This window comes from Glossina fuscipes, unplaced genomic scaffold (assembly GCF_014805625.2).
Source record: "Glossina fuscipes isolate IAEA_lab_2018 unplaced genomic scaffold, Yale_Gfus_2 142, whole genome shotgun sequence".
NCBI classification, from domain to species: domain Eukaryota; kingdom Metazoa; phylum Arthropoda; class Insecta; order Diptera; family Glossinidae; genus Glossina; species Glossina fuscipes.
This window is the reverse complement of record NW_023998485.1, coordinates 988,262-1,012,994: the sequence shown is the minus strand read 5'-3', so window position 1 is coordinate 1,012,994 and position 24,733 is coordinate 988,262. Positions and strand designations below refer to the sequence as shown.

Sequence of the window (24,733 nt, the reverse complement as noted above, 5' to 3'; positions counted from 1 at the left end):
TCCTTTATTATTTTGATATTTTTAACGTTTTTTGAATATGTTAAAACTTAATGATAAATATTGGTTTCTTAAAAGTTTCATTTGAACAAAAGCTACGCAGAAGGCACAAAGTTTCATCCACAGGTGTATAAGTTTGGTTCCAAAATTTTTACTTAAGAATAACAAACAACCACCTCTTAATTCCTATATAATAATAGAACCATTTAAGATGAAGAAAAGGCTTTTTAGAAATCGGCATCCCAACCAGAAAGCTCATCAGGTGGTTCATAACTATCAACCGAGAATTTATCAAAGTAACTGGTATCTGTTGGACAGGTTACGGGGCGCAAAAATGGCGGTATAAGCAATTGATTCTGCAAACCATCCCAATCGAAACCTAAAAACCATCTGAACAGAAAAAATATTTAATAAAATTACCGCATAAAATGTATTTAAGTTCTTACTTATGTTTCTTGATATCTTGTATGCCTCCCTTTTGATATCCCAGTCTTTCGACAGGTGAATCGCGACATAGTTTTTTAATAAGCTGAATGGCTGCTCGCGACATATGCTTAGGAAAATCAATCATATCAATGCCCTTCAAAATGATATTATAAGTTTTCATGGGATCGTTAGAGGTAAAAGGCGGACTATTATTAGAATGTAAAAGAAAAATCTATTACAATTACTCTCTTTTTTACTTTATCGAAGATAGAGTGCTTACGTTCCGTTTAGCAATTCGTGAATTAGAATACCCAAAGCCCAATAATCGACAGACATATCATGACCTTTATTCAGTATTATTTCTGGAGCCACATATTCGGGTGTACCACAAAAGGTCCACGTTTTATTACTGCTACCTATAAATTTAGCAAATCCAAAATCCACCTGAAATATTTTCAATTTTCGATTACATGAGATGTACTTCGCTTAATTTTCGATATATCTTACCAGCTTAACGTAACCGTTTTCATTCAGCATTAAGTTTTCTGGCTTTAAATCTCTGTAGACTATTCCTCTAGCATGCAAATACTCGAAAGCTTGCAGAACGCAACCGATAATAAATTGGGTTGTATTTTCATTGAATGATCCACGATCTCTAAGCAATGTCCAAATTTCGCCACCCATGCAAGCTTCCAATAGCATGTACACATATTTCTCATTGCGAAAGGTTCGATAGAGCCGACATATGAACGGACAATTGCAACTCATCATTATAGTACGCTCACTAAATACGTGCTCCTCTTGTTTTGTATCCACAATGTGACGCTTTTTGAGGCATTTTAAAGCGAAAATATCAACACGATCCTGTTGACAAGCTTTAACCAGTTCAACACGGCCAAAACCACCAATACCTAAAGTGGTAATGATTTCCAAATCACTTAATTTTAAGTTCGGGAACTCTACATAAAAGAAAATGTATGTGTTTAGCTAATAATCCGTTATAAACTACTTGTTTAAATTAATCGATTGAATACAGTTGTGTGCCTTGTACAGTAGTACTTGTTTTGCTATTGTAATAGTTGCATTTAGGGGGTCCGCTTTGATTCATAATCCAACGCAATATTCGACACAATCGTATTTTAATTTTCTATTACGAGTCGCAATTGGTGTATTATTTTACTACGCTGTGTTATAAAACCAAATATTGCTATCCTATTATTTACATATTTATCACCACAACTGTTATGGTATACAATACCAAAGTGATCAAGCCAAAAAAACTTTGACGAAAGTTGCGCATCTATATTTATTTGAACTGTGACTTTTCATTCACACGAATCTAATAGTCATGTGCTTTTTTAGAATATCAACGATTTCGTCCTAACATTTGTTTTAAGCAAAAAGATTTAGTTTTTGTCGGTTTGTAGTTTATACGACCATGTAAGTCAGATTTAATACAGTAGGGCTATGAGTTGTTTTTTTAGTTCAATCAAACGTTTGCCAGGAAAAATTGCTTCACAAGATTGTAGCCATGCAAGGACGAACATACTTATATATATTCGTAAGAATCGAAGAGCAGATAATTATTTTCTCATTGGTTGAAAAAAGTGGTAACAGGTGATGCTACATAAAGGAGACGAGAAGTATAGCGCACTCGAATCCAACGCCGTTAACATTTTCTATGCGAGTATCGACATGTGGAAGCGAGCCTGGAAGGTTTGAAAAATCATTTTATTATTGTGTGGTCGTTTTTTCTGTCTAATGCATCAGCTGGTAGCTCTAAGCGCAGTCGCAATTAAGTACCGCGAGCTTAAAAAACGATGTCATTATTCTGTAACGGAATAATACACAGTATAGCGTAAAGCCTAACGGTATTATTTTCACGTAAAAAAGTAGTGGTATTATGTCTTATGATACAATAATAGTTTCATCCTTATAGCAAGGAAGAGAAACTTATTCACGTCGTTTCTTCCATCTTTGTTTCCAAAGGCTAAGCATAAAGAAATGTAAGTAACGAATCCAAACGAAGTTAGGATATAAAAAATATTGTGGGTCAGCAGTGTTCTTATTGCGATGGCGTAAAAATCACGGTAGGCAACTATGAGTGGAAACTATGAACGCTGGCACGCTGATGTGTAGAGGTTGCATGAATCGCTGAACTTTTTTCGATTTGAAGAGACGGGATGTGATTGTGCGTTCGCGTGATTGAAACAATTGATTGAAATTCCGTCCGTTTCTTGAACACTAAACTAAGTTATCCGAAAAACTTAAAGGGAACTGCGCTTATCGAAGTTAATTCCCAGCGTATTGGGATGGGGAAATGTGCTTTAGAAAGATAACGGTTGCGAATTCATTTTACCTACAGGCTATATAGCCAATATTTTTGCTATAAAGCAAAATAAAAAATGTGCGCACGGTTCTTTATAGTTTGACTCAATACCTTATACTTTCGTTCAAAAATCTGCTAAAACGTTGCTTGTAGTTTACCTTGCTTAGCATTCGCTTTACAGATCTCTTTGGTCCTTTCAGCATAGCGCATAGCCAAGGCCCGATTTTCATCACCATAATTCTTTTGTTTTAATTCAGAAAGATCTCCTATTAGATGCTTAAACGAATCACGGTCTAAAGTTAAACACTCTACACCTGGTTCTAATGCAATAATGCTTGCCGTGCGTTTGTCTTCATTTATTAAAGCCTTTTCGCCGAAGTAATCGCCACTTCTTAAAATACGAATTTCCTTTTCTTCCAATGTTCCCGATACTTTCTGAGTTACTTTAACCATTCCCTGGGATATTAAAAAGAACGTATCACCACTAGCACCTTGACGTATAATATAAGTACCGGAAGAATAAAATTCCTAAATAAAAAATAAATACGTAATATTTAATTAATAACGAATATAAATTTTATATACATACCACTTCCAAAACATCGGCTATTTTCGTCAAAAGTTCTTCGCTTAGGTTTTTTAAGAGAGGAACAGATTTCAAAAAATTAACGCTATTCTCGATACGTTGCATGCCAGTTCTCATCATAATTTGTTGAAATACACGTCGATCCAAAACCCAAACACGAGCATTTGACAGTACGCGTATAGAAGCAGTACGTGTGCAATTGTATAGTATGGCCAATTCTCCAAAAGCTTTTCCAGGTCCCATGATACCTAAAATTTTCCCATTTTTCTCTACCTCGAATTCCCCTTCAGCCGACACATATAAATGGGCACCCACGTCACCTTCACGTATAACGAATTGGCCTTCGTTTATAGTAAGTGAATACATTGAATCCACCAATTCTTTGACTTGAGAAGCATCTATATTCTTAAGGAAATCATTGTCCATTATAGCGCCTTTAATCAATTGTTTACTGCTGTAATCTTTATCGTATTTAACTATCGGTGTATTATTCATGTTTTGTTGCATAGAGGTTTCTAAGCTTTCTCCGGAGACCCCTTGCTTTTTGAGCAACAACGGTTGCTGAATTTGTGGAGGAATGCAAGATATTTTTGTCTTCACCTGATATTTGGTGAGATCGTTAGAGGAATAATTTTTTTTAAACTCATTCTCTGCCGAAATAAAACTACACGAAGCTGTGAAATTGGTATGCTTTAAGGCGATATCTACGGAAGTTCGCTTATCGTTATCTATGAACATTATCTGGGAATTGAAATTATCAAGTGATGGAGTGCTGTGAATGGATGAAGAATGTTCGATACATTTTTTACAATCTTCGCATAGTTTGGCGAAGACGTTCGTCGCTCGAGTCATAAAACAATGATTTAAAATATGCGCAGGTGGTGAAGATGGTTGCAACAGTTCATCATTGGCTATCGTCAGGTGATTCGTAGTCTGTTGTAAGACACTCTATGAAGGGGTGAAATAGAGAAAACAAATTCAGAAAACATTTCAAACTTTCAACAAAAATAGAAACATTAGTAAGTCTTAAGAAGAAAGGTAATGGGTCGGCATTAATTATGTGTGAGTAGTGCTTAGCTTATAAATATATACACTGAAATTAGTTTTATATATTATGCTTAAGATATTTTTCCAAGTAAATATAAATATTCTTTTTTAATTCCAATTGTAAAGAAAATGAATCGAGTGAATAGAATAAATAATCTTTTATTTGTCAAACAAAATTTCATGAGAGCATGTTTTCTAAGAAAAATTAATTGAATCTTACGAACTTTCATTAGTAAACCCATGGTGGCCACCGGTAGATAATGCACTTGTTTTATATTCAGTGCAATCTGGCGTAATTATAATCTAAGAAAATGAATGCGCGCATTTATCATACAAGTAGAAATTCCAAAATGAATTTATTTAAAATATTTTTTTTTAGCTTAGTTTACAAAAATTTATTTACCTCGGGTTCTTTATAAGATCTGTTCAGACCTGTCTGTTCTAGCTTTCAATTGTAATTATAAATAAGTTATAGCAAATAAATAGAGATAGAGAGATAGAGAGAGAGAGAGAGAGAAAGAAAGAGAGGAGACAAGAGTAAAGAAAAAAGTTTAAAAAACACTGTGAATAATATATACATTCTTATGTGGTATATATGAAGAGAGGGAGGAAGATTGTAGGAAACTGGTTTTGTAATAACGGTAACTTTTCCAGCCATCAACAAAGCGTTGCACTAATTTTATCATTCATCAACACATACTTAAGCTACGTTCAAACGTTTTTAATGGATGTGTCTATTTGCTTCTTTATTCGTAGGTTTTTTAAGCCCATTTTGCAGAGTGATCATGGCGCTAGTAAGAAATAAAAAAAACATTTTTTCCTTTTCTCCCTTCATATTTTTATACCCTGTAGCACAAATGGTATGTATTAAGTTCGTGCGGACCTAAGTGACACACAGACTAATCTTTTATAATACCGCTCAATTCAGAAAACAAGTGAGAACATTGCAGGCGGGCAAGGCCGAGCATTAAATACGCTACACCACGTTTTCTAACACAATTTTTATTTTTATTACAGAACACAAAAACTATATCCTGTTTCTGTATAAAGGCAAATTTTTCAAAAGCGTATTTATGGGAATGTAGCACAAGTTTATTTCTTGGATAAGGTAGGGTCTAAAAACAGGCGTACTTGGTCTAAATTTTGTAGAGTTTATTTTTGTATGAAATTACTATAATATTTCGATCACTATATGTTTAAACTTAGACTTTTCTGCTCTACAAAGGATCAATTTCCGTGAGAATCGTTATTAGGATAGGATCCAAAAAATAGACCGGGATGGTCCCACTTTGGAACAGCTCATTTTTTTATGTTAGATTACTATTATAATATAATTTTCAAAATGGAGCGTTGAATGTTATACCTTTTTGTCGTAAGAACTTTAGTTTTCATTATATGAGAGGGGTTCAAAAATTGCACCAGCCGGTCTAAAGTTTTCATACCAATTTAGACTGCCAATAGAGAGGAGAGAAATATTACTATTTAGCCACTTTTGCCGAGAAATTTTGAAAATTACAATCTTTTTCCATGTAATGACTTTTTAGAGAAGAGCGTTATATGGGGAGTGGTCGGAAAATTCACACAATCTCAAATAGCGTTCATCGTTGGGTCAAACCACGTCAATGTACCAAAGTTTATCAAAATATTTCAAAAAGTGCGGACTATAGCTTGAACAGAAAAATGCATGGATACATATCAAACGGGCAAACGAACAAGCGGACAGAATTACTGGACCACTGCCCATACAACGCTGTTTTTTTAAAGATTGGTTATATGTAAAAAGATTAAAGCTTTTAAAAATTCTCAACCAAAACAGCTGGGTAGTAGTCTTTCGGCATTTTAAACTGCTGTGAAAACCTTGAATCGGCTGAGAGATTTGTTGCATCCCTTTTCATATAACCATTCCTATTAAGTGAAATTTGAAACATAGAGGTCTACTTCTTGGACTTTGCTCCATATAAGATTCCACAGGAATAACAAGCCCTTCAGAAAAAGATTTAATTTTTAATATTTTAGGATGAAAATTGGTCCAGAGTAGCAATTTAGCAAAAAAATTCATGATACAGAATGTGGATTACGTAAGTTTATTTTTTAGACACCATTATATGTAAATTTTATCATGAAAAGCAATCCCCTATATGGGCAGAATGTCTAGTTTCTAGGTTTTTATGAAGGAAACTGGAAAATAAGAAAATTGGTGGGAAGTAATTTAGGTTTCGTAAATTTAGATCACATCTTGTGATATTTTGGGCATCCTCCACTAAGTAGGCTTTCATGAAAAGTCTGTCTTTGCATGGAAACAATGTGTAATTTTTCGTGCATCATTACCAAACCGATTAACTAACTGCATTAAGCGAAGTACTGTAGGGTAGGGTGTACAATGTGCCTCTAATTGCAAAAAAAGAGAATCAAGTTCCTAAAAGAAAGAAATGTTTTAACAGATTTCCTCTAACATCTGCAGAAGCGAACAGAATAACTTACTAAAATAGTTTTTCTATCTTTCGATTCACACGAAAGTCGGCCAGCAAATAGGCCGATCTGTAATCGTAGATAGGAGAAAATAGAATATAAGTTAATAAATTCGACGTTCTAAACCAAGTTGTAATTCTTATAATAGACAGTGAGACAGAGAAACAGATGAAAAACGAAATTTTGATTTCATTATGCCACTCGGGAACATATCCATAAGGAAGATAATTTTGCCGATCAAACAGTTGCTAAGTCGAACCTATTCCTGTCAGAGCGGATAAGGGAAGAGAGAAGAATTGGTGACAATAAAAATAAGTAAATAAAGTTTTACAATTCAAGGAGAAATTTATTCATTCATTGAAAATGCTAAAGCAATAAGCTTTGCTTTTAAAAAGGAGTCTTTTTAAAGACCGTTCCACATCGTCTATAATGTTTATTGTAGAGGAATAGTATCTCTAATGCATACATTGTTTCTAAATCAATCACAGTATGACGTCACCAAAAAAGTTCAACTATGTCAATGTGTGTAGAGTTGTATATAAATAGATGCTAATACATTTTATAATACTTTTTCTTTCAAATAGTTCTGATTCAAATCGCTCAAATCGTTTTTTTCTAATCAGTATTCAAACGGAGAATTCATGAGGATTAAGAACATATATACATTTCGTCGAAAGATAACAATGTATTCAAAATATACGTTAGAATGAAATTGCAAGTTGACTTAGCCAAGCTCGTTTAGCAAAATATCCGCGAATTAGACACTTGCATTAAAGAAAGGTGAAAATCTGTTCAGGCTTTCTCCAATGACCGCACAGCTAGCGCCAAATAGACTTGACGCTCTCGTCTAACCAACAAATTTGTAAGTTATAATCCAGTAAACTTTTCAAAACAAAGTTCGTTGTCTTAAATGTCACACCTGTTCAGCTTGCATATGAAAAACTAATAATCTGATTTTATATATTCGCTTGAATTGTCAAATGACTTTATATAGAAAATATTTCACATTGGCCCAATCATTCAAGCAACTTTCTATATCGGGTTGTCAATAGATTGTCATAAACTGAATCTCAATCGTTCGAATTTTTAATTACTTTTAGCTATTTCCTCGTACTATTTGCATAAAACTTTTGCATACTTAGGAGGAAGAGTGGAAGGCTGTCAGTCTAGTAATATCTTGAAGTACATTCTACAAATTCTAAATTGTATATATACTCTTGATAATCATAGGATTTTAATAGAGTGTTTTTCGTCTGTTTGCCTATTACCATAACTCGCATATGGATATATATTTAGATAAAATGGTTAAAATTGGCATGTATTTCATTGGTTCAGCTACAAAAGTTGGGCTTTAAAATAGACCTTATTCACAAACATGTAACAAATCGATGAACAATTCTTAATGCTGATATATAGATGTCACCTTTAACGAAGAATTGTGTCTCGTGACATGTTGCTTTCTTAGTAACGCTATATTTGTAACTTTGAAAGAAATAGAAAATCCCAGGTTCGATTAAACCATGCCATTTGAACTTGAAGTCTTCTTACTGCAAAAGACATAAAAAAAATTTCGAAAATTGGTCTCGATAATTGATAAGTGATTATTGCAAAACATAGAATACGTATGAAAGAGCAAAGCTTTCGTTATTTTGCATACAAATTTGGACCTGGAAAAGCTCTTTACGAAAGAGGTGCAGCGTTCACTCACAATGGTACAACGCATACGTCGATTGTTATCTTCAGTTCTGGTCCCCAGGTACAATCGTCTGCTTGCAAATCCCAAAAGGATGTTTCAGAAAAAAGATTAGAACCAAATAATGAGATCATAGCAGAAACTGGAATCTGTTTAAGGACGTTAAGAAGCCTTATTATATATGTATAAAAAATGGGCAAAAATGTGAAAATATCTTTGAACTAAACAAGTGGACCTACTTGGGAAAAAGTATATTTACATTTAAATTTTGCATTGCTTTTAAAAAGATGGGGTAAAAGCAGTAGCGATTCACCTCGTTTCACCGACCAAATCAGCTAATAGAGACGTAGAAAAAAAGCAAGTAGGCACTTTAAAAACCAGGTCTTATCTTGCTATGTTTGTATTCTGTGTTATAGCAAACCTTACATATTTTTGCATTCTATGCATCCTTATTCAAGTATTTGTATAAAAATTGCGTGCATGCGAGAGTAAGCGTATAAAAAGTTCGGGCCAACTGAAAAGTATGCATTGGTCCTCCCACATGACGGCAATGAAAAAAATGTTTTTACAGTCCTTGCCAATTTACGCGAGATGGTGGGTATCCAAGATTCAAGGCAAGCATACTGGTTTTATTTGTCTCATTTTGTTGTTTTTCTGTATTTCTCACTCTCTGCGTATAGCCCTTCGCTAGAGTATAAATACATGAAATACGCATATACATATATCTTGCTATTATTTCACATAACAGAAATTAACACAAAATATGCGGAGCTCAAAAGTGTGAAATATTTAATTAAATATTTATAAAGAAATAAAGTAAAAAAAAAAGAAAAAAAAAGAATTGACAAAAATAAACTAAAGCAATATTATACTCGCGAAAAAAGAAGATATTTCATTGTATTCATACGTTATTTGCTTAACTCTATATTTCGTAACTCACTTTTAATTTATGAATTTCTCGTCGGAGTTTCACAATTTCAGAATCCCGTGATTTAATGACATCCTTCAATGAGACAATTTCCCCTAACAAATTCTTGATTTGGGCGTCTTTGTCGTCAATAGGTATGCAACTTTGAGTGGTTAAATTTGGACTGAAACCACAGGTGGTGGCCATAGTATGCGGCGATTGTGGCGAGGTTTCTATTACAGCAGATTCCGAAAATGGTGCAGACGATGATCCGACAGTATCCGTCGCGGTCTTTATATTTGCATTAGTTTGCAATTTTAATGTAAAGCTTTTTGCTGTCGGAAAGTTATGTGTATCGTTTGCAGACAGATTGCTAGGAGATATTGGTACAGTTGTTGAAAATGTAGTGGTAGTAATGAGTGAAGGCGTTGTTGTGCAAGGATTTTGAGGGGTACCTTCACTTCGTTGCGAAACAGATAGTGTTCTCTTGATATTGTTTGGGTTGTTTGTTCGTAAAATCATCGAAGTTTTGCGTAACTATAGAATGAATAAAATCAGAATTTTTTGTATCCTTTATTAAAGTAAAAAATTAATCGACTTTGTATGTTTGTATGTTTTTTCATAACATAAAAAGAAAAACTTATTGACTTATGTCTACAGTTTGCACTCACTTGTTCGATGACATTTGATTCCTGTAGAATTTTTGAAGTTTTCTTCAGTAAATTTTTGGATGTGGTGTTCAAAGGTCCCAGAATACCGCTTTCAGCAAAATATTTGTGGGCAGCAAAAAAATCTGTCTCGTCTTTAGTAGAAGAAATTTCCTGATCTTTCGTTGGAGATTTAATATCCACCGATTTCTCTGATTCTGAAGTAGAACCGCCGGAATCAATTTCATGTGATCTCTGCAAAAGGCGGCGCCTTTGCTGTGTTGACCTCAAAATTAAAGGTGAACGTTGCCGTCTACTATCACTTAATGGGGAATGCTTAGGAGAGATTTTCACTAATATGTCCGGATGTACCGCTACATCCAGTACCTGTCCTATGTTGGGTGATGATGAACGCTTTGGTTGCTTAATTTCAATCTTACCACCACGCGTAGTGATAATCTGATCTACGTTTTGCTGTTGCACTAATGACTCTCGCGGAGGATGTTTATTTTGATCGGTAAATATGAAACTTGTATCGGGGTGAGAATAAGACTGAAATAGTCTTTTATTTAGTTGTTTATGGCAAATTTCTGATTTACGTTGCTTGGGTGAGATCAGGAATTTATTTTGACCTAAACAAGGTGATGAGATCCGTGGAACCGTTTGTTTATGGGCTTGTTGTGTTAAGCTAAGAGCATTCTGCTCTGTACTGACAGTCGGTTTAGTTATTTGCGTATTATGACTGCCGCAATCAGCGGTCTTAACAGCAATGACGGTTGTACTTTTGGTGCTCTCTGTCCCTGATTTATCAGTAGGTGAGAGTAATTGAGAATTTTTAGAAAAGTTGTTGTTGTCACTTTTACCTCCATCGAAACTAGTATTTAAGCTCTCATCTCGCGACAGATAAGCTGATGTAGCCGATGAGGTTTGGCTAGAAAATGAATGGAAACCCGAACTAAAGCATTTATCTGATGCTGATGTTGCCGATGCTAACGAAAGCTCGGTGTTCGAAGACGGTGAAATTGACAGATGATATGAATGCTGCGGTTGTTTATGTACAGTAGCTTTCGTTGTTGTTGTTGTTGCTGCCGTATTTAAGATATAAAGACCGCTGTTAGCGTCGTTTTCAATTGATGGAGCACGTGAGCTATTTTTTCGATCAACGTATTCTATTGCTGTTGCCAGCGGGGTGTCATTACTGACGTCACAATTGCATTTAGCAAATAAACTACCACATGTGTGACTTTTGTGAAATCGTGAACGAAATTTATTCGCTCGCGTTGCTCCTGTTGAACTTAAAGGACCGCGTGTCGAGGAATAATAATAAATTGGTGAGACTCGATCGTATTGTTCTTTTATTGCGTTCTCAATATAATCATCATCTTGACTGCGTGATAGAACTAAGTTAGTAGGTTTTGTCGTAGTTGCTTTTTCTAACAAAGTAGTGTCTTCAAAACTGTTTTGAGATCTCGCATTAGTTTTGGGTATCTGCGTCTCTTCCTCTTTAATCTGTTGAACTTCAATTCCAGATTGGTTGCATTCTTCCAATAAAGAACTTGTGTGTCTCACAATACCTTCTGTAAGCGATTCTTTTGTTGGTGACTTCATAGCTATGCGTGATGTAAAAGTGAGGAGGGTGAGGTATTAAATTTAAAAAGCTTTAAAATACTAGAAATGGCGACATCTGTAAAAGTAAATTTAAAAATTAACAATTTTGTCGAAAGTTTTTAGATTAATTTGCTAAAGATGTCTGAAGTTTGTTTAATTTTAACGGCAGTGTAAAAACATTGCAGGCTTGAGCAAATGTTTAAAAAAATATATTAGAAAAGGTGCCATTTCAACTTTTAAAGAAACTAATTAATAACACTTATTGGCTACGAGGTCAGGGTATCTAGGCGAGGAATAATTCTTAACGAGATAGAGTAAAAGCATTAGCGATTCACCTCGATTCACCGGTCAAATCAGCTAATGGAGACGTAGAAAAAAAGCAAAAAGTAGGCACTTTAAAGACCAGGTCTTATCTTGTTATGTTTGTATTCTGTGTTATAGCAAACCTTACATATTTTGGCGTTGTATGCAAAACGTTTGTGAAACGTTTGACATATCTTGTTTTTATAGAAGGAAGATAAACGAAACTTTCGAGCTCAATTATGGATCGGTAAAATTGTATGTAAACATTTGCATATCTGTTTCGTAAAAGTTGCTAACGAAAGTAAAAAGTAAACTTTAAAGAAGTAAAGACAGAGAATGAAAGTAAAGAACAAATATTTACATTTGTTTATAGGGTTATGCAAGCGATAAGGAACAGTTGAAGGATAAATATGTGTGAGCTAGTGTCATGAACACAGCGAGAAATGATTGAATAACTGCTAAAAATGTATAACCTTACAAATCGCAATGTCGCACACTGTTACAGTGTTTACGCTATTATAAGGCAAACAAAATTTGGTTGCACTGGAAAAAAAACATATAAGAATATTATATGACTGAATTTTTCATACCCACCAAATTTTTTCTTAAAAACAATACAAAAGAAAAATAAATTCTATGTTGTATAACGTTGGGGGTGTGCTTTAACTTGATTAGCTCATTTTGAATACCAATCCGCATCCAAGAATCTGCGATATGTTCGATAAAATCCGCGATATCTTTGCTTTTGCAAATGTTTAACGCATGCATTACAGAGGCGGACAAACTGAGGTGCTAAAATCGATTCAGTATTTGATACCAATACTTTTTATTTTTCCACTTTATGCCTTTTATACTTTACCGGGTATTGCAAACGTTTGGATAAAATAAAATAGAAAAATAAAAAAAAAACAAAGAGAAAATGATGAACGTAAAATTTTAATTTGACACAATAGTGTTCGTTGAGTGGGGAAATACACTGATAGTAAAAAACTAAACAACGTCGGAAACTTCACGGTAGTATTTTTAGTATAGACCGCCATAATTGGGATGAATAATAATAACCGCTTAACCTCAATAGATATATATTGATCTAATATTTGAAACAAATATTTTCAGGAATGCCCTAAAAATGATTATGTAAGAAATTACAATTAATTCATTGATCTACTGTACATTTTGATAATTAGAAATACGTCACAAAGGAAACTGAGAGATGTATTTGCTTGCAGCGGTCAGAAGGAAGCTTTAGAGATCGAATATATTACACCTTCTAGCAAATTGTCGATCGATATAGCCATTACCGTTTGTTCCGTTGCTCATCTGTTTGCGATATATACCATCCCGATCGCAAAAATTAAGATAGCAGCTTCACATTTGGTAGCCTTGTATATGAAAGTGGTACAAATCGTTCGAAAAAACATTAATCCGAGGACACCTTTGTTTTCAAAATCAAAAAAAGGTTGTCTTCCTTGCTCATTGCTCATAAAGATCTGATCATCATTTCTGACTGCTAAGATATATCCACAAAGTTTCTAAAGCTACGTTCAAAAAACGTAGAAGACTATTCGAAAACTTCAACTAAATGTTGACTAAAACCGCATAAGATGTACTGCCAAAAGGTTTGGATAGTTTTAGAAATATGAGTACAAAATATGTCGACCATTAGAAAAAGCAAAACAAGACTACTTGTGTGAAATAAGTAAAATTATATCAATATTGGATATGGCTGAAAGTAATAAAAGGAGTTGTCTAAAGAAATAAGAGAGAAAATGGAAGACAGAAGTGAAGAGAGCTTCCGTTTTGACGTGTTAGACACTAGAGAGTTTACTTGAATAGAACTTCAAGTAAATATATTATGGATCTAATACATAAAGGTGAAAAGGTGGACCATTCTGAACTATTTTCAGCGCTTTTTAGCCCTCATCCTTTGATCAAGGCAAGTCAGTCTACAAAATTTCATCAAAATATATCAAGAAGTGACGACCTGTAGGTTGCACGAAGCAATAGATGAACAGACATCAGATGAACAGACGAATAGAGGAGCTTCAGAAAATGAATCTGATTCGGTAAAAGACGGGTTTATCTTAAGCCTCTGCAGGTGTTACTTACGTCAGCACAAACTTAATATAGCCTATACAATAAGTCATGTACAGAATAAGATGGTGAAGTCGGACGAAAATGCATACATGATAAGGAATATTAATATGAAACCTAAATTTTCGCATAGATGGTTGTAACAGGACACACATCTCTTCTGTTACGATTTCTTTATAGTTTAGACATCTAGAACTAATAAGTAGTTGTAATGTCAACTTAAAAATATTTTTTTCTAATAAAGGAAACGTATTTTGTACCAAATAAAGAACTTTCGCCGACAGCTTTGGTTCTTCGCCCGACCGATATACAAAATGGTCTTTTTGGCCTCGCATTCTAACTGGGAATTAGAGTAGGGTATATTTCGAAAATCCCAAACGTAAAAATTCAGGGTTAGGTCCAACCGTACCACCAACATCGATTGTGAAACTGAATCGCTTTTGCAGGAAGCGCACGTGTGATATGTTATCATCTGTTAAAGTCTGGTGAAGAGTTTACATTTAGTGGATTTGAACCGTTTATTGTGCAAAATATGAGCGAAATAAAAAGTAAGACAACACAAGGTTATTTTTTAAAATGGCATCCATATGAAAAAAAGGTTCGCGATATATTGGAAGCTTTCAATTGGGAGTACCAGCTCATCTAACTTATGCATCAAACTCGTGTCTAAGCGATTACCCCTTGTTTGTACCGATGGAATACGCATTTGCTGAGTAGCGTCTCACTTCTTACGAAAGTGCACGAAAATGGCTCAATGACTGGTTTGCTTTAAACGAGCAACAATTTCTTTGACGTGGCATCCACAAATTATCAGACAGATAGGAAGAATATATAGCAGTAGTAGTAGTAGTAGTAGTAGTATAGAAGTATTTTTTATCATTTTGTATGCCTGCATATTTCAAATAGGTTAGAATATAATACAGTACATGCATGATGCGATATAATTTTCTAAAGATATTTTCTATTTATATTGTATCTCCTTTTATACAATTTCAGTTGGAATATTCACCTAATGTTATTACGCATACGCTGCAAATTATTAGATGAATGTACTGTCTTGAAAGCTCCTTGACAATCCTATTAACACTCTGTAAATAATTAAAACCATAAATAACTAAATAATTACAAATATTAATATGTACTCAAGAGATCCCCATTCTAGAATGCCGGCTATTTATAAAGGTAAACAATTTACGAAAAGCAACAACAAAAATACATTTCTCCATGGCTAACCTTAACAATGACCCTGTGTTCATTTATCTGCTGCTGTGTTTGTTTTATCTAAAAAAATTTTAAAAAGTTTTTGAATTAATTTTTACTCTCATCCCTTAGAAATGGGTGTAAGCTTTGTCTTCCCGTTTGTAACGCGCAGATACGCATTTTAAAAAAGCGATTGATAAAAAATTCTAATCGTGTTTTATTCACTTCTAGTAATCCATCCATCGTCCCATACGTTGCATGGGCTTTCAACGTCGTCGAATTTGAGAGAGAAAGTTGAATGCATTTTCAGTTAAGATTTTATTTCCCGTAATTAGAAGAGAGCATTAAAAAAAAAATTTTTTTTAAAATTAAAATCATGGAAATGATTTTGTAACTTTAAATAAAAGTTACGCTTGTGAACTGGTACAGCCTCAACGAAAAAAAAAAACAAAAAAAAGGTGCTACATGTGATGTGGAATCCATGAGTCGGACAAAGCCGTGTAAGGTTTTCGTACATTGTTTTTAAGTGAAACACTTGCAAAATAGCAATAAATATTTAAACCTTAAATACACAAAAAAAAAAGAAAAAAAAATATATAGATGAGGTCTTATCAGTAGTGCGAAGTAATAAAGGGATGAAGAATGACCCTGTGTGTGAAAAAAAGTAGCAGTAACAGTCAACTTACTTTTCCAATGATGCAGAATTAACTCACGATATTTATATTTTCTTTTTTAAAAGCTAACAAACGAAGGAAATTTATACAAAACCACACTTTTTGATTTTAAACTTAGTCAAAATCATTATGAAAGGAATAATATTTTTGGAATATCTCGAATATTTCTTGGCTGCTTTGTGCGCATAATTGAAGGATGTTATTATAACATAGCATTACATTTTTGAAACTAGAAAAATTTAAGCAAAATTACGCCACAACTGAAAAACCCGGAATCCAATGTGAAACCAAATACAAATTATAGGTTAATCGACAAGTATCAGAAATTGTCAGTATAATGCCCTAAGTAGTCAATTAAAAACAAATAAAAACATTATTGTCGACCCCTAAATATCCTAAACTATTTCACCTAATATAGACATCCGTCCATTTTTGTGATATATATACAAACGAACGTTGCCCAAAACAAGGTGATAAAGGAGGAGTGCTGATGAAAGTTATCCGATCTGATTCATTTTTAATATCAGATCGGTATAATAAAAAATGGGTTTATCTTAAGTTCTTCCAGGTGGTATATATATAAGCATAACTTCAATATACAAATGGTGTAGTGTATAATCAGAAGTTGCGATTGAAAATCAGACCGCAAAACCGCAATCAAAAGTCGGCGTTTACCAATAGCAAATTACAAGTCATCAAATATGAGCCGGAAGTTCTTAACTGAATATGATAAGCCTTGTGGTTGAAAATAATAAAAAAAGTAAAGATGCGTCAATTGAAGATGCTCGGAATGAAGTAGCAGTTGTAATGAACCGCCAAAGACGATCGGATTTGGAATGTATAAGTGTGACTAGTAATCCGGAAAAGAAAGATGATGAATCTTAACTACTGCATAAGTGCGTCTTGACATGTATTTCTTAATAAACTAGATATATAATGAATTTTCTGAATTGAATTTTGAATTGAATTGAAAATCGAACGTGCCTGCTTGAAACAAGTAGCTAAAACTATCAAGTTGGCAACTAGTAATAAGAAGTCATCAATATATAAGTAGTCGTCAATTGCCTAGAAGAAGGCAATAGAAATCGTTGATTGAAACTTAATGAACTGAAAATGAGAAGTTCTTCGTCGAAAATCAGACGGTACGGACTAATGCTAGGCTATGAACAGAAATTCGTAAATCGTGGACTGCATTTTCTGATTCGATATCAATTGAAAACATACGTACAATATTGAAACACACAAAAAAATAAATCCGAATCTTGTGTTATTCAGATTAACGGGATGATTTTATCGAGTTCTTCCTACGTAAGTTGCTACTTATACGTTGACTTGATAAGGTTGGAACATCTTGAACGAAATGATGGGCAATAGCTGAATATGCCAGCTTTATTTTTGCTAAGGCAGTCAAGGCGGTTTCAATTGTCAAAGGAATGAACAAATATAAAATAGTTATTATGAATTGAAGAGCGACGAGAGAAGCTTTGTTTGAAAATCTCATATCTGTTAATAAAATTTGGAACTGCTATTACTAAAATTTCAGATAAATTAATTTTATTTGTTAAAACAGAAACATAGGTTACTTATATTTCAACAACTTCAAATGGTGTATTTTTAAGCCAAAGGGTTATTTTCACTATAAAAATAGCACATCTTGGAAAGGTTAAATTATAAGAAAACAAAAAAAAAAAAAAAATGGCTTCACATCGAATGTAAGATAATGTACTGGTTATGAAGTCAGCACAAAAACACGCATTTTGTCGATTTTGATAACAGATTATTTAAATAAATAAGCGGAATATTGTTTATTTTATTGTATACAAAATTAGTTTATCTCTCTGTTTGAGTTTATTTGATAAAAAAAAGTCATTACGATAAAACTGATTACATATCACATATGCATAATCTTTATAATACGTATTTAAATGTACTTCAAATGTTATTAGCACAGCTTTAGTGCTCCACAATTTGCATATGAAAGTGTCTCTATAAGCTAAATAAAAAGTCGCACCAATAGACTAAACAATTTCAAAGGGCATGTAATGTGTCACAGACATTTACTTCATTCAAAAATTGGTCATTTGCAAGCCAAGAGGTCAAAATTTGCATAAAGCCTATTCGAAGATAGGAGGAAAAATATTTCCACAAAAAAAAAAAAAAAAAATTGTAATAAATAACCATGAATTTTTAATGATATATCTTTTTTTTTCCTGAGGTAGTTAAAAAAAAATGGAACTGCTCGCAAAGGAAAAAGCACTTATAACAATTTATGTACGTTACAAATACTAAGAAAACATGACCTTTTACATAATTCAGCGCAAAGTGTCAAAGTGCTTAGAATATGAAATTATTAGCAAAATTAAGATATAATTTTAGTACTTACATAATTTGTAATACTTTTTAATTTTCAATCTAAATCTATTATTAATTTGGAGACTTTATCATTCTTCTTGCACTCGTTTCCTCTTTCATTACTCGAATATCAAATATTTCTATAAACTTTTTGATCGGCCGCTTCTTTACGCTCTTTTATATGCAGTAAAAGATTTTGATCCTTATCGTAATCGGTCCAAATTTGAAAATTTTTATAAGGCACTGCCACGGTCGTTGTGGTAACTGTAGAATTTTGAGGATTTTTTATGGGTCTCAAAGCTTTCTCGGTCGTTAATGTGGAGCAAATTGTTTTTGGTTTATTAGATTTCACCATCAAAGAATTTTGAATATTTTGCTCTCCGGGCGGCTCTTCAAAGGTTATAGTGCGTCGACGGGTTTGTGTTAAAGCCAAATTGCGACTTAAACGTTTGGTGTGCTCTTCCACAATTGTTACGCTCAAATCATGCATGACCACCAAATTAAACGTTTTTGTTTAATAATGTGTAGAATAATATTTTGTTGTTCTTCTTTTCTATATCCTAAGTGCTTTCTTAAACTATTTTTAAGCGATTACGTTGCTCACGTTTTTGTGTTAATTTTTATAATATTTTCTTCTTTTTTTTTGTTACCTCTACAGACAAAGTTATTCATTTATTCTCTAGAGAAATATTAATGGTTAAAGTATTATTAATTAAGTTCCCTTCTATAACAAATCATTAGTGATTTACTGCAAGACATTTAATACGTGCGCGTTTAAATTATACGTGCATGTGTGAAATTTCAAACTTTCAATATAAATTTTTTCTTAAATATTCTCTTTGCCACTCATTTTCACGTAAAGGCCGTGTCTAATTGCAATATAAGTCTTGTCTGTTACTTAAAAAAAAAGCATAACTATCGAGACCTCTATGTTAAATTCTGAACTCATTAAAAGAAAAGAAATCAGATAGTTTTGAATTTTTAATTTATAAAATGTATTTATCAAATCTCTGTCCATAATTAAACCTCATTTATATGTATACATATACATATCCTATATAGTGAGACATATCACAAATACTTTTGGATGTGCATGCTGTTCCAATCTTGAAAATTGACTCTAGACCCATTGAAACAATTCAGTTATTCAAAAACAAAGTTTGATAAGTAGACCTTAGTAAAAAAAAAAAAATAATTATATTAAAATATTCTTTGGGCTGACTTTAATTTATTATGTCATAGGATCTCGTGGTGGCTTGAATCCGATCTTCGAAATCGCACTACAATGGAAAGTGTTGGTTACCTATCTCTAAGCGAACTCAGTATGTCGCTTTCGTCAGGATTACACACACTAGGATTTTTTGCGCAAGCGGAATAATGAATTGAGCCCTTGTCATTTTAGTGAGTATGAACATTAAAACTTCAGTACCTAATATTTTCATCATAAAATTGGTAACTAAAAGAAATTAGGCCTCTGTTTGCCGATTACGATGTTACATCTGTTGAATAAAGGAGGTTGAAGATATCCAAGATATAATATTAAGGGTCGCTCTGTTACAAGCTTTTATATAAATAGGTTATCATAAGCAAACACAATGAACAGCGAAGCAATTATGCTTTGGCGGTGTACATATTACATAGAATATTTTTCGTGGGATTTTATTTATTTTCTTGCATATTATAATTGCTATTTTGTGACACACATATATTATTATTTAGAATTTTTCGTTGGCATCGTGCTTTATCTTTTTTTATGTTTATATTTAGAATTGTTGTTATATTTAGAATTTGTTCATATTAGCCGACACGTGCCAATAGGACGACAGGTTAACTCAGCAGAGAATTTTGAAGCCAGTTGAAACGGGATATTTCCAACTTTTTATTCAAATAATGTTTCATCAAATTTTTAATGAAAACTTTTAAATTGTCTTTTATTTAATTAAAAATGCAGTAATTGAATACATTTTTATTAGCCAGAATATATTCCATCAAATTATAATAACTGCCATCAATTTACAATAACTTTTTGAGAGAATTTTTTTCTTTTTTCACTGATTTATGGAAAATAAAAATCGCTTTACATATGAAAATTCACATAGGCAGCAACGAAAACATTCACTGACTGTTTAGTGATATTCTATACAGATAGACGTATTAGGCTGCTGATACGTGTTTGACATTTTCAATTGCGTGAAATCTTAAACTTCTATGTAATGCACATCATTACACTCACGGTTCCTAAACGTGATATCAAACAAATCAGAGAAACAAACTACAAGTCAATTGAAATCGTTGTAGAGATAGACTGACAAATATCTAAAGCACTAGAAAGGTTGCAAGTCATCAATGATAAATATGTGTGGTAGTGTCGACAGACGAAATACCCTACCAGGTATTAAAATATATGATGAAAAAATTATATGATTAACGGATGTCATTATTTTTTTTATGTTTTTTATTATTATTATGATTTTTGTTTTTGCTTTGTTACCAGTAAGTACTTTTTTTATGATTATTTTTCTAATTAACAATTGGAGATATGCAATAATAATAATTTTTTACGTGAAGATGTTATATTACGTTTTTTCATAAGGTCGTAGAATTGTTGTTTTTACTCGGCAAACCATTTACATCAATTCGTGTTGGTCTTTCGTATTCTAAAAATTTTTTTACTTTGGTGAGGAAGTGGGGAAATGGAATATTTGAAAAAACAGTATCCATGGAATCGAATGCCGTTGGAAAAATTATATTTTCAAGTAGGATGATATCTTGTCTACTTTTACAAGTTTCCTTGCCTTCAGTTAAGCCCGAAAAACATCGGCACTTGCAAAGAGTAACAAGTTAACTAGTTAACGGCGACCTTCATTCAGTTTGAATTAATTGGTTTGGGCTTGTGGCGGCTGGGGAAAACAACGTGCAGCCTCGCGAAGATATATGGCGGGACGGTGAATAGAGTTTTTCAGCTCATTACGTGTTAGTCTTGTTTTATGGGGAAAGTCAGCATCAAATGTTTTTTCTAATCAGAAAATCGGATGCCAGATCTCGTCAAACAAGCTTATGAATATTAGATGTAGAGTTGAGTAGAGTTGCCACACCAAAACCTAGTGCTATTCTTTATGTTTTGACATAACGCTAATACGCATACTATACATAAAATAACTTGTGCTTTGATTATCAGCAACGTTGTTCAGGAGATTGTTTCATAACAAAATCGATGGTGTACCCCGACCATCTAAAATATCTTCGCAGCAAGCTTGGATGCCGCAAAGACTCATCGAAAATAATTGAAGTAAAACACGTGCAAAAGAGTATAAACGGAATATTTCGAAGTATTTTTTTCAAGGTGGGCCGATGGTCTAGGTAGCAATAGAATGAGAGATAGCAATAATTAGCGAAAATGGAAGAGTCTAGTGATATATATAACTTGTTCAGCTCTAACCGTTAAACACGAGAATTCTAATTGCTAAGCCCAATGCATACTTCTTTAGGAAAGCGATGATCTGTTAAGGCAAATATTATTAAGATATCCGTTGCGGATATTGATAGAAATTTTTAGCAATATAGGCTATGTTGCCGTTAAGTAGGCTAGCAAATACGAAACATTCATTTGGTCCCTACAATAAAAACATTTTCTTCAAATTTGGCACAAAGAATGAAAGTTCCTTTATTCAAGTTGGTGTTGAAATTAGTCGATGCACTGCAACAAAAAGTGAAAACACTTGTGTTTTCAAAACCAAAAATTTTAAAGTGTCGAAATTTCATTTTTTGTTTTTTTTTTGTGAGAAAATTAATTAATGGGTTTAATTAATGGGTATAATTTTCTTACTTGCTTTCTTTGCTCTCTTCTATAACATATGAAAGAACACTTCATATAAATAAATGTGGTGCAAGGGTTATTAAATTTTGTAGTTTAATTCATAGTTTAAATATTGTAAGCAGTAATTAATTTTATTAAGCATTTACCCTATAACGACCTGTAGAGGAAGCTTTAGAAGCACAGCAACTATTACAATAATTTTTTTAAATAACTGTTCGAAAGTTGGAAAAATGATTTCTGAATTATTTCGGGATTAGTTCATTGAAATCTTTTTGCCTGGATGTTCATTTTCTTTTCAAAATTAAGATATTTAGATTGAAAGTTGAAATTTCACATGCACACTGTGTACGCTTATTACTTCCACATATTTCAAAAAATAATTAAAGTCAACGTCAATCTGAACTCATTCTTCTTAATGTTCAAAACAGCCTTTTATAATTAATAATTGATAAAAATTTCCGGAATTGTGATATAGATCACTTAAGTATGCATCTCTTATTCGTTTCTTAATATCGTACAATTGAATAATGTCACTTATGATGGAGTATAATTCATTTAAAAAGAGCTTATAATATTGGACATGAACACTACACGAGATAGCAAATTCGGTAAAATATGTATTGTGAAATTGCTCGATAAATATAAATACATACGATATTTTTTATTCTCTGTGATAAGCCCTTATTTTCCCTCCTTCCCCTTTTTTTTTTTAAAAAAGGAACTATATCATATAAATAATAACAACCGGAAAGTGCAAGCGTCCTCATATCCAATTAAGGGATACCAGTCTATCTAGCCGTTCTTCTGATCCTCATTATAAATCTCTAATATATAATTTTTAATTAAACCAAGAGCTCAAGATTAAATAATATTAACAGCATGAATGAAATTTGTATAAATATTTTTCAAGATTGTTCTAAAAAATTCAGTGCAAACGTAGATTTGAGCGATCACTCGAAGTGCTCTTAATTTTGAAGACGTAACAATTGTTAAATATAAGTCTAAGCTGATCCGTGTCCATGATTCGTCCAAAGGCGAATTAAATTTTCTCAAGTTTTATTACATTATTTTAATGTTAGTTTCTATTATTTTGTTTCACTTTGTTTTTCGTTTATTTTTTAGTTTTATGTATGTATTCACTGCTTGTCTTTATTTCTTAGACTTTTTATTCTACTATTTATTTTATATTATCTTACTTAGTTATTTTCTTATTTCAAAATTTTTATAAATACAGGTTACAACCTTCATCCAAAATATATATTAATCATAATAGTTTTTTCTAAAAGTTTTAATTTTCATCTATTATATAGATTTTTATTAACATCACGTTATTAATTTATATATTATATGTTCCCTTTGAATTTATTTCCGGTGAGCTGATCTCCTCGGTATTATTGTTCATTAAGAACTGACATAGGTTTAGTAACCGTTTCTAGTTTAAGCCTCGTTTCTTCACATTCTTATTACATTTTATTCATAAATTCATTCACTTTCTACCTCCTGATATCCTTGTTGTGCCTTGTAAAGAGCTGTAAGTGCTTTTCCGATTTCCTTAGATTCTCTATTAAGGCATTGCCATCATGCATTTCACATAAACAAATTCGTAATTTAATGTTTATCGTTATTCAACAGAACGTTAAATACTTGTTAACACGTATAGCAAAAATTAATTTTTGCGCGTAACCAAAACCAAATCATCCTAACTTAACAACTGTTAATATGGTTCTAGCCGCTTAACCAAGTTGAGAATTGAATAAAACAAAGTAAGTAAAGTAAGCATACCTTTTGTTCCAGTGTGTAAAAGAGAAAAGGTGCAAGAGAAACAAAACGCACCTGAAACTAGCGAATGAAAAAAGCTTTTAATTCTTTTCTTTTCTTTCTTCGGAACTTAAACTTGGCAGCATTTATTAATTGAATTGAGAAATTGGTGTAGAATTAAGTTTCGAGCAACAGAGAGAAATATTTTATATTTTTATTTTTTCAATAGTAAATTACAATATAATGTATTAAAAGTATATAAATAATTATAACAAATTGTCAAATAAACATTACTATGATAGCCAACCTGTCAGGATGTCAGTTATAAGGCATTTAAGTAAATAAATGAGAAGAAAATGTTTATTTTTAAATAATTTTTAATATATTCATAATAATATAAACAATCAATAAAATATTGAAATCCCACAATGCCACAACTTTAACAAAAGAACGAAAGATTTAAGTCCAAATAATCCACCTAAACGTAATAAGTGGAAAGGTCTTTGTACATTGTTAGAAAAAATCGAACCTTCCTTTTCAACAAGCTCATATGTACACTATCTTGTTGTTGTGAAGGATTTGTGCGATATTAGTTCGGGTTATGTAAAAAGGAATATTTGCTTTCAGCCAAATTAGATGCGAGAAAATTGTAAGACGGTTTCCTAATGGTCGGTTGCGATTGTTTCTTTTACGAACCTCTGGATGGTTTGATTTACTACGTATTGATGTAGTCAGGCTTTCAGCAAAAGGACGACGAGCAAGAGGAGGAAAGTAGAATCTTACTGGGTCCGCATGTTCTAAGGAGATGAGTATGAATACACACAGA

At 32.7% G+C, this 24,733-nt stretch overlaps 2 protein-coding genes across 8 annotated transcripts; both read right to left on the bottom strand.

Annotated features, from left to right (window-relative positions):
- Window positions 1–37: 37 nt before the first annotated feature.
- LOC119641050 (cGMP-dependent protein kinase, isozyme 1) lies at window positions 38–18,456 on the bottom strand. Of its 5 annotated transcripts, none has more exons than XM_038039475.1 (9): window positions 18,364–18,452; window positions 10,126–11,785; window positions 9,488–9,991; window positions 3,342–4,286; window positions 2,911–3,280; window positions 931–1,334; window positions 704–867; window positions 444–629; window positions 46–387 (listed from the first exon to the last, which is right to left on the bottom strand). In XM_038039475.1, the coding sequence occupies exons 2-9, from the start codon at window positions 11,707–11,709 to the stop codon at window positions 225–227; spliced, it is 4,320 nt and encodes a 1,439-aa protein (XP_037895403.1). In that variant the 5' UTR covers window positions 11,710–11,785; window positions 18,364–18,452; the 3' UTR covers window positions 46–224. The 5 variants fall into 5 exon arrangements, with proteins under 5 accessions (XP_037895405.1, XP_037895404.1, XP_037895403.1 ...); XM_038039473.1 differs by having other exon boundaries at window positions 47–387; window positions 931–1,382; window positions 18,364–18,456; XM_038039474.1 differs by having other exon boundaries at window positions 47–387; window positions 931–1,382; window positions 10,126–11,711; window positions 18,364–18,449.
- LOC119641051 lies at window positions 18,439–23,868 on the bottom strand. Of its 3 annotated transcripts, none has more exons than XM_038039478.1 (2): window positions 23,617–23,868; window positions 18,439–19,011 (listed from the first exon to the last, which is right to left on the bottom strand). In XM_038039478.1, the coding sequence occupies exon 2, from the start codon at window positions 18,820–18,822 to the stop codon at window positions 18,463–18,465; it is 360 nt and encodes a 119-aa protein (XP_037895406.1). In that variant the 5' UTR covers window positions 18,823–19,011; window positions 23,617–23,868; the 3' UTR covers window positions 18,439–18,462. The 3 variants fall into 3 exon arrangements, with proteins under 3 accessions (XP_037895406.1, XP_037895408.1, XP_037895407.1); XM_038039480.1 differs by having other exon boundaries at window positions 23,647–23,868; XM_038039479.1 differs by lacking the exon at window positions 23,617–23,868 and adding an exon at window positions 20,295–20,797.
- Between the last annotated feature and the right edge of the window lie 865 nt (window positions 23,869–24,733).